The 15,099-nt window shown below is 40.2% G+C and overlaps 1 protein-coding gene across 1 annotated transcript in view; it reads left to right on the forward strand.

The window, feature by feature from the left end:
- The window catches only part of LOC113237278, a 37,219-nt gene extending 24,226 nt beyond the window's left edge, over window positions 1–12,993 (forward strand). The window contains exons 7-11 of the mRNA XM_026473667.1: window positions 7,614–7,712; window positions 7,924–8,028; window positions 8,555–8,687; window positions 9,142–9,344; window positions 11,509–12,993. Coding sequence (XP_026329452.1) covers window positions 7,614–7,712; window positions 7,924–8,028; window positions 8,555–8,687; window positions 9,142–9,344; window positions 11,509–12,672 — 1,704 coding nt within the window. The 3' untranslated portion in view covers window positions 12,673–12,993. The remainder of the gene's footprint in view (window positions 1–7,613; window positions 7,713–7,923; window positions 8,029–8,554; window positions 8,688–9,141; window positions 9,345–11,508) is intronic.
- The last annotated feature ends 2,106 nt before the right edge of the window (window positions 12,994–15,099 follow it).

Below are 15,099 nucleotides of genomic sequence, written 5' to 3' on the forward strand. Positions count from 1 at the left end.
TTCGATTCATCCTCGAATGCTACAGGTTATTAGGACAAAAATTAGATAATTAATTATATTTATGCATGATCGAGAACTGTCACTACGGATTGTTTTTAATCCCTTTAGTTTTAGAATTATTCCGCTAAAACGAATTTGGTACTTTTAATGCGCAAAATTCAACATCTCCTGTCGCATGTCACGTGATATTCAGGCATATATTTGTCTCACAAATGTGGGCGGAGCCAACATCAAAACTTTTTTGGCATGCTCCCTCTTAAATGAAATTTATCTCTATTTCTGGTTACATACTCGTTGCCGCATATTTATCGTAAGCGACATTTTTACCTAAACAGCGTTTTTTATTGCTAATGATATTACAAACTTATAACGGGCCGCGTCCTTGCCCGCGACATTTCCCGCCAAAATGGCATCAAACAGAAATTATAGTAAAGGTTAAGTTTACCGTTAGCTCCGCAAATGTTTTTTATATTTTACTGTAATCGACACTATTCATACACCACTATTTCGTCGTTTACTATAAACAAAGTGACAAAAAACGTGTTGCACCTTGTTGCATATTTTTAATCGCAAGTGTAACTTAAAAGTGGGAGTATGTGAGAGGTATGCTCTAACTCATACCTTGTGTTGTTTAGGGCCGTCAATGACAGTCCTGATTACGTCCCACCCATTACACTAAATGACGTAGAGCTTAAAGGGGTTTCCCAATTTAAATATCATGGCCACTTTGTAACCGACGACCTTAAGGACCAAACAGACATCGAAAGAGAGCGGGCGCTGGCGGTCATATGTAACATGCTGGCTCGGCGGTTTGAGCAGGCTGAAATCACGCCTTTCAAGGTCTATTGCCAAGTACACTACCCGTGCAATTTACGGTCCAACTTTATGCAGAAGGCCATTAGCACCTTTCGCGTTCAATATAATAATGGCTTCAGGATGGTGATGAGGCTGCCTCGCCAGTGGCGAATTTGAATTACCTAAATATTCTAAAGACTCACGCACATTATTATAACTGTCTCTGTGGCCGAACGGTTACCATGCCGGACTGCCACGCAAAGGTCTCAGGTTTGATTCCCGGGCCGGGAGAAATATTTGTATGGCCTACATTGATTTCTCTCGTGAGTTTGGGCGTAATTTGTGGTACTCTGTCGCACTGCACCGCATCGTATAACAATATTCTTCCTAAATCACTTTCGTACATTTTATGTGTAAAATATAGATATGTTACATATCTATAATGTAATGTATAATCACTACATCACTACGTCTGTCTGTTTGTCTGATTGCGATACACTGAAAAACAACTGAACGGATAGTGTATCGGGAATGTTTGCGCAGGCGCGTACCGATGACTATTACGCCGTCATGCGCAAAAAGACGGCCTCGCTGCTGGAGACTGCGGGCCAGCGCCAACTCCGTCTTGATGACCGTGGTGGGGAGATATGATTCCCCCGTTATGCGCCATTTCCTTCAGCAGCTTGATTTTGATTGCCTCTCCCGATTGAACGGCATCTCTTCCGAGTCGAGGCGCATAATTGCGATTCACAACCGGCGGATCGGAAACTTTTGACATTTATAATCGGGACAATAGTTAATTTAACTCACAAATTAGAAGGCTATAGTAAGAATCAGGTTCATCTTCTCGCTCGGAAACCCATGTCATTTCGAGACTACCCGATCGGATCGATTCCATTTTGAATCAAAATCAGGAGGCAGTTGCTTGTTAGCAAAATGTGTTTGTAAGAAAAAGGACTTGCTGACAAACACCATTAAATATTAGTATTTAGTATTAATTCTCTTAATGTTTATTCTTTTTACTAACATAACTACTAAGATAACTGTTACTAACCAATTTATGGAACCCGTTGTCCGAATTAAAGATAAAAAAATTAACGCCTCAAAAATCTTCAAATAGAGATAGCAAAAATGTTGTAAACGGCAAAAAGGCTTAACATCTATTATTAAAAAAAAAATTAGCTATTACACAATGGGTTATTTATATGTAGAAATATTTAAAAGACCCTCTCCTGTAAAATTTGTTTTTAGTCCCTTACACTAAATCGCAGGTCTGGATACAGTCCTACGAGGTTGTTTGTATTTTAATTATCCTGTATAATATGTTTGCATGGCAAACACTCTCGCGACTGAGCTATTATTATATCATTACATAATACTACTTGCCCAACGTCTTGCTTTGAGCGGGACAGTCCCGTTGTTAATCTTCGTGTCTCGCAACCTCTAAAATACTCAAAAAGGTCCCGAAAAGATGCCTTCAGGATGCTGTTGGGGCTGCCACGGCACTGCAGTGCACGGAATATTTGCTGAAGCGCGAACAGATAACTTTTATGCCATTAGTCGAAAAAAGGTGACGTCTCTGCTAAAGTGAGTGCGTGACTGTGGCATAGGCATCCTGAAGATGTTTGTCCATCGTCTTGACTGTACAATTTTAAAGTTTTGGATTAAGATAATAAATTATAAGATAAGAAATTAAGTAATAATGTAGGTATTTTCTTCATTTTAATATTTTAATTTTTGTAGTCCAATAATTTAAATTTTTTAATCAAATTTTCAATATTCATTGTAATCATACTAACATAGCTTTAAGATTGTCTTTTGTAATTAACACCATTATCTTATGGGTTATGGTCTGAAATAAATGGTTTCAAATTATTATTTACAATTAAAACAGGACACACGTGAAATTTTTTTTAATTGCGAACAAAGCGAAAGCAGAATTTTTGATAATTAAACATTTTTAGTTCTCTTTTTAAATCATTAAATATAGCGTAACTATCATAAACGGGTGTTTTATTTTTAAAACAATAAATTATAAGAGAAAAAATAATAATCACATTATACTGCCTAAACTGGTACCTAACATTGAAATATCAATGTTACTAGTAGGCAAGGCAAGCCAACTAGAACGTGCTTTTAGCGATTTTGTTTCAACTGGATGTTAAAGTAGAATTATTTTGAATGCGCTTTCATATATACTGTTTGATTAATTATTAAAATAATAAAATATCATTATAGAATATAATTATTGCAACCATAGTATAGGGATGTAAGGGGGCACACACCATCACAGCTCTTATTGTCAACCTCACCTGCGCGCGGTACATCCTGCAGTAACCGACGAGGCTCTGGCGACCGGTAGTAGGCGGTATAGCCCTTCCCCACATTGGCGCTGTCAAATCTGCTGGCTACCGACGGGCAGCAGCGTCGGTAGTACAAAGGCAGCGCCCTGCGATCTCCAACCCGCATGCCCAGCGTGGAGATTATGGGCAATAACCCCCTTCATGGACGGCACAACCAATCGAAGGCCCCCAGTTCCCGGTCGCCCCGCTATTCCTGGTCACGGTAGCGGCCATGGTACCGGCGGGGTAGGGGGTGCTAAGAATCCCCGGGCTACCGCAGGCTACCAAAAACAACTGACCCTGGCTACGTTTAACGGACGAACTCTTAGGCTTGACGAACACCTTGCACAGTTGGAAGTGGAACTGGAGAACATTAGATGGCATGTTCTGGGGCTGTGTGAAGTCCGAAGAGAGGGAGAGGACACCATAACCCTAGACTCGGGCCATCTACTGTACTTCCGCGAGGGTGATCAAACATCCCAAGGTGGTATAGGATTCCTCGTCAACAGAGTCCTCTCTAACAACGTTGAAGAGATCTCCAGTGTGTCGAACAGGGTAGCGTACCTGATCCTTCGGCTATCAAAAAGGTATAGCCTGAAGATCATTCAGGCCTACGCACCGACCTCGACACATTCGGATGACGATGTAGAAGATATGTACGAGGACATATCGAAAGCCTTACACAACACCACCAAGGCTCACTTCAACGTTGTTATGGGGGACTTTAACGCTAAAGTGGGATTCCCAAATCTTGACGAGTCTCGAGTCGGCCCGCATGGTTATGGAGTAAGGAATCACAGGGGGCAAACGCTAGTCAACTTCCTTGAGCACGAGGAGCTCTTCTTGATGAATTCGTTCTTCAAGAAGAAGCCTCAAAGGAAGTGGACTTGGCGAAGCCCCGACGCTGTGACTAAAAATGAGATCGATTTCATCCTGACGGACAAGAGACACATATTCAGAGATGTCTCAGTGATCAACAGGTTTAGCACCGGATCTGATCACCGACTTGTACGAGGCTCTCTGAATATCGATGTCAATCTTGAAAGAAGCCGCTTGATGAAGTCCACGCTCCGTCCTAATCCACTCCAGATCATGGCGGGCTCCGAGAAGTTCCATGAACTTCTCGAAGCGAGATTCGTCGAGCTGGAACCCACCGAGGACGTTGACGAGGCCCTACAAAGCGTGGTTGGGACGCTGAGGAGCGAGGGCATCAAATTCTGTCAATTGCAGCGTACGGGAAAGAAGTCTAAACTCTCGGATGAGACTCTGCGACTTATGACGAAAAGACGCGATGACATCCAGGCCACTTCGTCAGAGAGGTCATACCTAAACAAGCAGATTGCGAAGATGGTACGGCGTGACCTTCGGAGCTCCAATACACGCCTCATTGAGGAGGCGATAGAGCGAAACCGAGGGTCCAAAGTATTCTCTCAGCAGCTTGGAAGGAGCCACCTGACGAAGCTTACAACGCACGATGGCCTAACCGTTACGTCAAAGCCGCAGATACTCGCCGAGATAGAGGACTTCTATGGCCGTTTGTACGCTGTAAATGCTCCTCGGGTCCAGCGTGACAATCACGATTTGAGAGCCACCTTGACGCGCCACTGTACCGACGACCTGCCAGAAATCAGTCAAGACGAGATCGTGTTGGCTCTAAAACAGCTTAAAAATGGAAAAGCCCCCGGTGAAGACGGAGTTACTTCGGAGCTTTTGAAGTCTGGAGGAGTTCCTATTATCCAGGAACTTCAGAAGCTCTTTAACTTGGTCATTCACTGCGGGAGAACTCCACGGGCGTGGAACAGGAGTATTGTAGTTCTCTTCTTTAAAAAGGGAGATAAAACTCTACTGAAAAACTACCGACCCATCTCACTCCTGAGTCACGTCTACAAGCTGTTTTCTAGAGTCATCACGAATCGCCTCGCAAGAAGATTCGACGAGTTTCAGCCACCGGAACAGGCCGGGTTTCGGGGAGGATATGGCACCATAGACCACATACACACAGTGAGGCAGATTATACAGAAGTCCGAAGAGTATAATCGGCCCCTGTGTTTAGCTTTCGTGGACTATGAGAAGGCCTTTGACTCTGTCGAAACCTGGGCTGTCCTGGGATCCTTACAGCGGTGCCAAGTGGACTATCGTTATATACAAGTGTTGAGATGTCTTTACGATGCTGCTACCATGAGTGTCCAAGTACAGGACCAGCAGTCTGAACCTATTCAATTACGCAGAGGGGTGAGACAGGGGGATGTCATATCCCCGAAACTGTTCACCGCTGCATTGGAGGATATGTTTAAGACGCTGGACTGGAAAAGGATGGGCATTAACATAAACGGCGAGTACATCTCACACTTGCGATTTGCAGATGACATAGTCCTAATGGCAGAATCGCTGGAGGAACTGGATCAGATGCTGAACAGCCTAGCATCCGCCTCGCGGCGGATTGGTCTCGGCATGAACTTTGATAAAACCAAAGTCATGATCAATGACCACATTGATCCGAGACCCATCTGCGTCAATGGCCACCTTCTTGAAGTTGTTTCCGAATACACTTACCTCGGGCAGATTCTGCAGTTAGGTAGAAATAACTTCGAGAAGGAGGCCAGGAGGAGGATTCAGCTTGGCTGGGCAGCGTTTGGGAAGCTACGTCGAGTCTTTTCGTCGCCCATCCCGCAGAGCTTGAAAACAAAGGTTTTCAACCAGTGCGTCCTACCAGTTCTAACGTACGGAGCTGAGTCGTGGACACTCACGATACGGCTAGTCCACCAGTTTAAAGTCGCTCAGCGAGCTATGGAACGAGCTATGCTCGGAGTTTCTCTGAAAGATAAACTCCGTAATGAGGTTATCAGACAGAGAACCAAAGTGATCGACATAGCTCTTCGGATAAGCAAGCTGAAGTGGCAGTGGGCTGGACATATCTGCCGAAGAACCGACAACCGCTGGGGTAAACGAGTTCTTGAGTGGAGACCACGACCTGGCAAACGTAGTGTGGGACGCCCTCCAGCCAGATGGAGTGACGATCTGCGGAAGATTGCTGGCAGGAAATGGATGCGTCAAGCCGAGAACAGGGCGAAATGGCGTGCATTAGGGGAGGCCTATGTCCAGCAGTGGACTGCAATAGGCTGATGATGATGATGATGATGAACCATAGTATACACAATTGTTACAAGTAAATAATAATATCACATGCATTCTGACAGGGTACAGCAAATTGTATTTGAATATAGTTTGTATTATAAGTGACACGTAATATTAATTTCCACTATTGAAATGTGTGTTTGAATTAGGTATTATAAATATAAATATTGGCTATTTATAAATCGAGATCATATTGTTAGAGTTCGCTATCTTGCAAGACTTTTTTAACCGACTTAAAAAAGGAGGAGGTTCTCAATTCGACTGTGTTTTTTTGCATGTATGTTACGCGATAATTCCGGTATTTGTGAACCGATTTTCATGATTCTTTTTTGTTGGAAAGAGGGGAATTACATAGTGGTCCCATTTCATTTTGAAGAAAATCATCCACCTCTAAGGGTGGCTGTTCACGCATGAAGATCCATTTTTATAAATGGCGCCTAAATTTTACTTAAGGAGCAATTATTTTAATGGTTGATTTGCTATTTCTCCAATTCAAGGCGTTTTTCTCTCAATATACTTTGAGTAGTGAGAACCGATTTTTATTATCTCCAGTGTCAAGTCCTGTATAGTGGTGAATTTAAGGATATTAATAAAACTTAGCAACTAGACGTAATGCTACCTTCTTTTGAGATCGGTTTTTTAGTACTCTGTACTGAGATTATGATTGGTAACGCCAGGTATAGTTTCTCTGAGCTCGCACCTCCTTACCTTTCCCGTCCTAATCCGTGCTACGCCATAGCCACACAAATTGCCAGTGAAATTAAAAAATAAGTGTGTGACGTTACATTCGAACTGAAAAATCCGCATCCGCGACATCGCATCATTTATTAAAATTAAATATCCCGCTTCTCCGCCCGGCATTGAGCCGCGTACGCAATATATTACATGGTGGCGTTATTGGTGATCGGCCGCACGTGAAGAGTGAAAGAAGACGAGCTCTACGACATTTCGGACATTAAGGTTGGTGGTAGCACGGCTTCCATTCCTTTCACTTGCGAGCTCATCTATCCCGCAGCTCCCCACGAGCTATCGAAGTTTCTTTTAATTTTTTTATTATAGCGTCACCAATGATGTTCAGAATCGTCTCATCGTAGCATAATGTTATTTACAAAAAATGTCTTTAGTTTGGAAGTGAATGAATAGTTTTATTTTTTCAGTATATTTTCTATATTGTTATGCATTTTGTGGTAAATTTGAATGAATTTATAAAAATAATAAACTAGAATAATTTCTACGTCAATCTAGTTTTTAGCTTTGAATAATAAAAGTTGGTTATAAATTACAAAATTTAAGTCGTTCTCGGTTTTGGCACTTACAACTGATTTGTAAATGTTATTCCAGCCGGATGAACAGCTGCAGCAGGTAATAAACGACCTGGAATCATTGATAAACAACACTGATCCCGTGATGGTCGACGATATCGATCCTGCGCTTGACCAGGTACCGAAATTTTGTTCAAACCACCAAACGATTTGATACTGTAGTATACTAATTTTCATAGTTTCAATGGTTCACCCACGGTTCAACATACAAATTTTCATCCCCTTAATTTTCACTCCTTTTAAGATGTATTTTGTCTTGCAAACGCAACAGACAGAGTTACTTTCATATTTATAATATTAGTTTGGATTTACCCACTTTAATGTTTTAGGTGGACACACTTCTGGACACGAATGAAAACCTGGATATTCCGGGACGTTTGCTAATTCTTCTGGACACATTAGGGACCACGCTTAACTTGAACGGTTCACGGCAGGTAATAAAAAACGAAACTATAAATCTCGATATTTGGGGACCGTAAAGCTCTACTTCGTAATGAAATATTTTTTTATGAAAACGAGGCCGGGTGTTCCCATGCAAGAAATATCAAAGAACATATGGCTTATTTACAGAACGAAGAGTTGTGTACAGACAACTTTTAAGATTTTATAATTTATACAACTCTATGCGTAATAATTACGGTACGTACGTAGAGTACGACGACCTGCGAAAGGTTGCTGGCGGGAAATGGATGCGACAAGCTGAGGACCGGGCGAAATGGCGCACATTGGGAGAGGCCTATGTCCAGCAGTGGACTGTGATAGGTTGATGATGATGCGTAATGGTTAAATCATGGAAGTGAATAAAGTTTTTATTTATCTAAATCCAAGCGATTACTGAAACGCCTTCCTTTTTTCTTTTTTTGTAAATATATGAGTAGTAGAAAATATCTACTATATGAAAGTACCATTGTTTTTTAATAGAATGTAACTTTCTAAAACAAATATTTAACTTATTTCTAGGCATCAACGGTCAGGAATAACATAGCGATGCTGCTGGCTGACTCTGACACCGAACAGCCTGTGAGGGGCTTGAGGCTTGCAGCCATGACCGATGGTGAAGTTTTCAGTCCAGACGGGTTTGAGATGATATCAGGTACGTGCAGTTTAACACCGGAATCTGGAAACATGATTTGGCATTGATGTGATGAAAGTAGAATTTACGTAAATCGTAGAGTATGACCAAATGGAAACTATTCTATTTGTGGCCAATTAAATTGGTAAACGAAGTTTGGCCGCCAGGTACGGAAACATAAAATGTTTACTTGATTGCAATTAGCTAATAAGAAACTTCAAAAAGACATTTACTGATGACAATACCATCTCTTCAGGCGATCACTACCTATTGGAAGATAATGGCAATGGATATCAAAGCCTATGTAGAATAGCGGCATTTCCAACACCGGAAATTGGTTAACAAACTCTTAGGCATATCTGGCTTGCAATGTAATGAAAAAAAAAACCGGTGTCACATTAATATTTTTTAAATGCAATAAACCTATGATCGAAAATCAGCAAAATGATCTACTTGGAAATATATCAATTCACAGAACCAGTGAACTCGACACACCTAATGTCGAACAATAGCGAGGCCGTGGTCCACCTTCCGGAGTCTTTGGCGACCGAGCAACACCGCATCAGCTTCATTATCTTCAGAAATAACCGGGCGTTCCGGGATACTCCCGCAGTTTCTGTCAACAGCCGAATTCTGAGCATCAAAGTGAATAATATTACGGAGTTCGATCATGGAGAAGTAAGTATTATGAATATAATACTTCCAGGAGATCACTAACACACTTACTAGTTGAACCTAATCTATTCAGGTATTTTTTTCTATAAGAATGTATTTACAGTTAATTCAAAAAATATGATTCAACAGCAGATTTGGTGGCATTTGTGGGCACCCAGAATGTGCCAAAAAAAACACGTCTGTCTGTGCGCTTTATGAGAATCGTAAGTCTTAGAGATAAAAAAAAAAGAACAGTCTAATAAGACGGGTTGTAGAATAAACGATGATGCAATGAGTTGGACAGAAAATGCATCGATAGTTCATTTGGATACCTATTAGTAAAATAACGTCACAAATTTAAAGAGCGAACGTGGAAGGGAACATAGGAATAGGCGTGAAAGCGTGGTAACCCTAACTAGCCGTGAACCTGGTTCACGGCAATGAAATGGGAAACTTCCGGTCCACAAAACTTATTAAAGAAGTAAAGATTAAAGAAAGGACTGTAACAATAAAAAGGTAAATGTAAAAAACAGGTATAACAGTATAAAACACTCCCTATACTTATTATTAAGGCACTTACCCCTAAATGGGCCGAGAAACTGAATTATAGAAATAGATACATGAAGGGTGTAGACTTATAAATTATTACACATGATTAGCTTATTAACAGCTCTGACTGGGAGTGGCCGTGGTACGAAAACAAAATGAGAAAGTGAAGGAAGATGGAACAATTCAAATTTAAAATTTAAATACAAGTAAAATTAAAAAAATGATAAGATACAAAAGGAGAGAGGCGATACCAAGAGGTGAGATGACCGGTGTAAGGAGGTCACACCGTCACAGGTGGACTTGAGATTGAAAAAGTTCCAGGAATAAAAAAAAATGTTTGTATTTTTACAGCACAATTGCCATACTTTGCAGCTTAAGGTCAAAACCCAGTCCCGGCCGTGGACTTGTTTTAATACAATAGATTATGCATAAATATGTCCAAAGTACTCCACAAGTTTCTACTTTCTATTTATTCATCACAGCACTCTCTCAAATTTGCACTGACTGTGAATATGGGTTGGCCACGTAGTCTGGCTGATGATGTTACGAATTTGTGTAATAAGTAAATATACACACAAAACACAACATTTTTCTTTGCCGTAAACACCAGGAAAGCTGAAGCATAGCGCTTAGAATGAATGGCATGTAATTCAATTTAAATTTAACTGCCTCATTAGTTGAACGGTTACCATGCAGAGTTGTATGGCCTACATTTATCTCTCGTGAGTTTCGGTGTAATTTGTGGTTGTCTATGCGTGTGGCCATGGCACCCGCGACACAGGGTGTCCCTAGTGCGGAGCTATGTTGAGTGTGTGTGTTAGTATTATCAAATCTGTAGCGTTAAAGTTGAGCAAGCTGTTTCTATGTACATACTAATATCATATATACGAATACAAAAATATAATCTCAGTACAGAGTACTAAAAAAACCGACCTCAAAAGTACGTGAAATTACGTCTATTTGCTAAGTTTTATTGAAATATCCCCTAGTTCGCTTGACTTGCTTGACACTGGAGATAATAAAAATAGGTTCTCACTACGACCCTACTCAAAGTATATTGAGAGAAAAACGCCTTGAATGGGAGTAATAGCAAAATCAACCATTAAAGTAATTGCTCCTAAATTAATTAAAAAAATGAATCTTCATGCGTGAACAGCCACCCTTCGAGGTGGATGATTTTCTTCAAAATGAAATGGGACCACTTTGGAAGTACCCCCTTACCAACAAAAAAAGAATTATGGAAATCGGTTCACAAATACCGGAGTTATCGCGTAACATACATACAAAAAAAAAACATACAGTCGAATTGAGAACCTCCTCATTTTTTGAAGTCGGTTAATAAAACATGTTATTAATGAGAGTACCAGCATTGATCGTGTGCAATTAGTATTTAGATAGAAACTACAGTAATGTTTGGGAAAAATCATGTAATCTTTTTGTTTGAAAAGACAATCATGAAAATCTGTTTGTACACGAAGCTGCCAAATGTTTATGTACAAAAATCAATCAAACTCGGTTATGCTATAAAAATACAGAAGATCACTCTGACATACTGTCGTAATACGATTACGAAACGATATTAATTAACACAAACTGTGTAGTATATCTGAACTAATTAAACTCTCTTGTTACCTTTCAGGTAATAGACATCCATCTCAGTCCATTGCAAGGTGGCATTGAACGCAACCAAAGTCGCGCGTGTGCTTATTGGCACTTCGTCGATAAGGACACGGGATTCTGGTCTCAAGAAGGCTGCACCTTCGTCAGATCTACAGAAGAAGGAATGCTGGACACTTGTAGATGTGACCATCTTACACATTTCGCTCAAATATTAGTTTCAAGAGAGGTTTTCTCACAAAGAAACGAAGATGCGTTAGAAATACTAAGCATAGTAGGATGTTTTCTATCCATTTTTGGATTATTAATGATTGGAATAACTGCTGCTTTGTTCAGACCCTGGAGACGCGATTACAATAACAAAATATGGCTGCAACTAAGCATTGCGATATTTATAATGGTCATATGTTTTCTGGTCGTCGTGTTTGCCAAATTCGACCACTATAACATCCCTTGTATGTTGGTTGGAGTGCTGTTACACTATTCTGTGCTAGCATCCTTCTGTTGGATGTTGGTAGCAGCTGTGTTGTCTTATCGGAGATTGGTTATAGTCTTTACGAGAGACGCCTCTCATAAGCTGCTTAGAGCTTCAGCTTTTTCATGGGGAGTCCCTTGCGTTATAGTTGGAATTCTTCTTTCAGTCGACCCTCACTCTTATGCGGGACGTTTCGATGAGAAGTATCCAAGTGGGACTTTCTGCTATCCTTCTGGGCTCGGCCTTTGGTTGGCCGTGTACGCCCCAGTTGCTCTAATGCTACTTGCTAACTGGACGCTATTTGGTTTAATAGTTCGTTCTGTGTTTGGTTCAAGAAGGATTCAGAGGCATGGTGATTCAAAAGAAGTCCTCAGGTGTGCCTCCGTCAGTTGTCTACTAGTGTTCTTGTTTGGTTTACCTTGGATATTTGGTTTGTTCGGCTATAACATAGTTGGCGCATACCTTTTTACATTGACAGCAACCTTCCAAGGCTTCATATTGTTCCTGTTCTTTGTCTTAGGGAATAAGAAGACGCGAGATTTGTGGTTCAACAAATTGAAGATCAAACAGACTCGAAAGATACCCGTTACGTCTTCGACTTATACGAATAGAAGTACTGGTTATAGGGGCCCACAAGGGACCTCGAGTATTGAAGTTAATTCAACTAAGCCAAAGTCTTTGGCGTCGCCTGACAACTCAAGATTTTCTTGACAAAAATCGCCATGGTCCAAAAATAGGCTGGCGTATTGGCAAATACGTAATTATTTGCATATGTAGAAAGCTCCGTGTCAGTTTTTGAATATTCTTCTTTCTAGTCTGTTGGAATTGTGCCTTAAAAGGGTGCTAATGGAATTACAATTTTCATATCAAATATTATTGCTACTTAGATCGAACAACTATGTGTCAAAAAGTGGTTAACAAAGTAGCCACGTTGAGACGACAGGAGCTGGTTCGAGTTCAGTCAGGTTGAAGAAACTTTTCTTTGTATTTGTTCGATCTTTGCATCAATAATAATAATGAACTAGTGCAGTACTTTCATAAAAAAATAGATGAATATCATAGTAGTAAAAAGATCATAATATTCAATGAAAGTGAATTTTGTAAATAAAAATATGTCCACCATTTCTACTTAACCATATTTATTATTTTTACGAAACGCTTATCTAGTCTCTAAGCAACGTTAATCGAACTTTGAAGTGAGTTTCCCATACATCCTATTTTAGTATTAAAGAGTTACCAAAAACTAGTTAATAATGGAGAAGAAGTTAGGGAAATACTTATGCGAGTAGGCGAATAAGGAAGGCACCACACTTAATAAAGCGGCATTAGTTTAAGCCGGTCAGAAAAAGCTGCAACGCACAAAACGCACGACGTCTTTTTCACTACCACTTCGCTTACTTACGCACCGCACTACCCCTCCCCTCTTCGTCTCCTGGCCCCTTATCCGATGCGCACCCGTTCCGTCGTCTATCATAAAAATATGAAAATGTGGCACGTAATTCTATCTTATATGCAGTACAATGCGTTCCGTCGCAATGCCGACGCAACGCATCTTCTGGCATCGCTCTTCTTGCGTATAAACTTTTTTCTGACCAGCTTTACGCAATCTCGTATTGATGAATTTGGTAACTGCCTTATACTTCTTAAAATGTAATACGCAATTTTATATCACATATTAATGTTAAAGTTGACCGAATTGTGACTTCAAGTATGTAGGTAATAATAGAGAAATGATTTTAATATTGAGATTTTTTATGTTATGCACAAAATTCAGTGTCTGTGTGACTTAGGGCGTGTTCCCATTATGTAAGGTTTTTTATGTTCAACGACTGTCGTGTCTAGGTATTCCCACTGGATTGTGAGGACAATTTATCGGTTTTTAGCAGCCGCCTTGTCGTTTGCACGACATAACCGTTTGACGCGCAGCAGAAGGTGCGGGGGGATGTGAGGGGAGAGTAGGGAGCGGAACATGACGTCAATAGTAGCTGCGATTATCTGTCGTCACGATTGACGTTTTATTTATCGTAGGACGACTGTCGTTCTGGTTCTTCCCATTGTCTTGACAGTCTGTGTCGTCGTAACGTCAAAAAAGTCGTGAACAACTTCATTTAAATATACAAGTCACGACACTTTAAATTGCATGACCGTCTGTCGTCACGACATAATGGGAGCCTGTCCTTACGTGTGTAAATATACTTAATTTCAGTTAAATAAATCCTTGTACAGAACAAAATGTGTGAAGTAATTTATAAGTTCGCTAAATGTAAGAAAATAGGCATTTATTGTAATAATGTTTAGATATTTATTTAATTACAATAAAGTTATTATAATTAATTATTCATTTCCTTGTTTTCCTTTCTTCATTCCCTTGCACTTGCAACACTGTTGCATTGCAGCTGTTAAGGAAAGGCGTGTCTGATGAAATGAAACAACGAAATTAAAAGAATACTATATACTTCTTAATATCATTTGTCTAACGGATTTAATTATTTTCTTGACATGAAAGATCGAATGACGTATAGAACGGGAAGTGATGCTCCAGTATGAATGAATAGTTTTGTGATAATAGAAACTTTGCTCTAATTATTTTCACAGACGACTTGCGTTCAACTTAATCTCCAACAGTGTCGCTTACCATGAGGCACACGACTTGTTCGTTGGCATTATAAAAAAAACAACCTTTACTGCAACCTTTCTGTTCTTCTTGTATGATTTTGTTTGTTGATATGTGTGAGCTGATTTTATGTGTAATAATGGATGTTAGTAGTTTGTACATAGTTGGGAGACATGTAATGGGTCTGTATTTGGCTTGGTTTGTTGTGTCACTATCTTTGGGTTTTAAGTAGGTTGTTTCTTGAGTAAGGAAAGCAGGCATGTCGTGTGGATTTTGAATAAAGCCGTTTAGTGTGTTTGCTATGTGTCTGTGAAAGTATTTGATCCAATAGTTTTGAATTTTATCAGTTCCGGGCGCTTTCCAATTTAATGTTCTTTTTATTGCTTGTGTTACGTCATCTTCGTCAATTGTTATTTCTGGCATAGGTTCAATTTTCTCCATCTCTTGTTCTTCTATTTCAGTCCATGACGAGTGTGTATTGTGTTGTACGGGTTTTGACCATATATTTTCCCAGTATTTTTGGA

The sequence above is a fragment of the Hyposmocoma kahamanoa genome, unplaced genomic scaffold, assembly GCF_003589595.1.
Source record: "Hyposmocoma kahamanoa isolate Upper Pololo Valley unplaced genomic scaffold, ASM358959v1 93, whole genome shotgun sequence".
NCBI classification, from domain to species: domain Eukaryota; kingdom Metazoa; phylum Arthropoda; class Insecta; order Lepidoptera; family Cosmopterigidae; genus Hyposmocoma; species Hyposmocoma kahamanoa.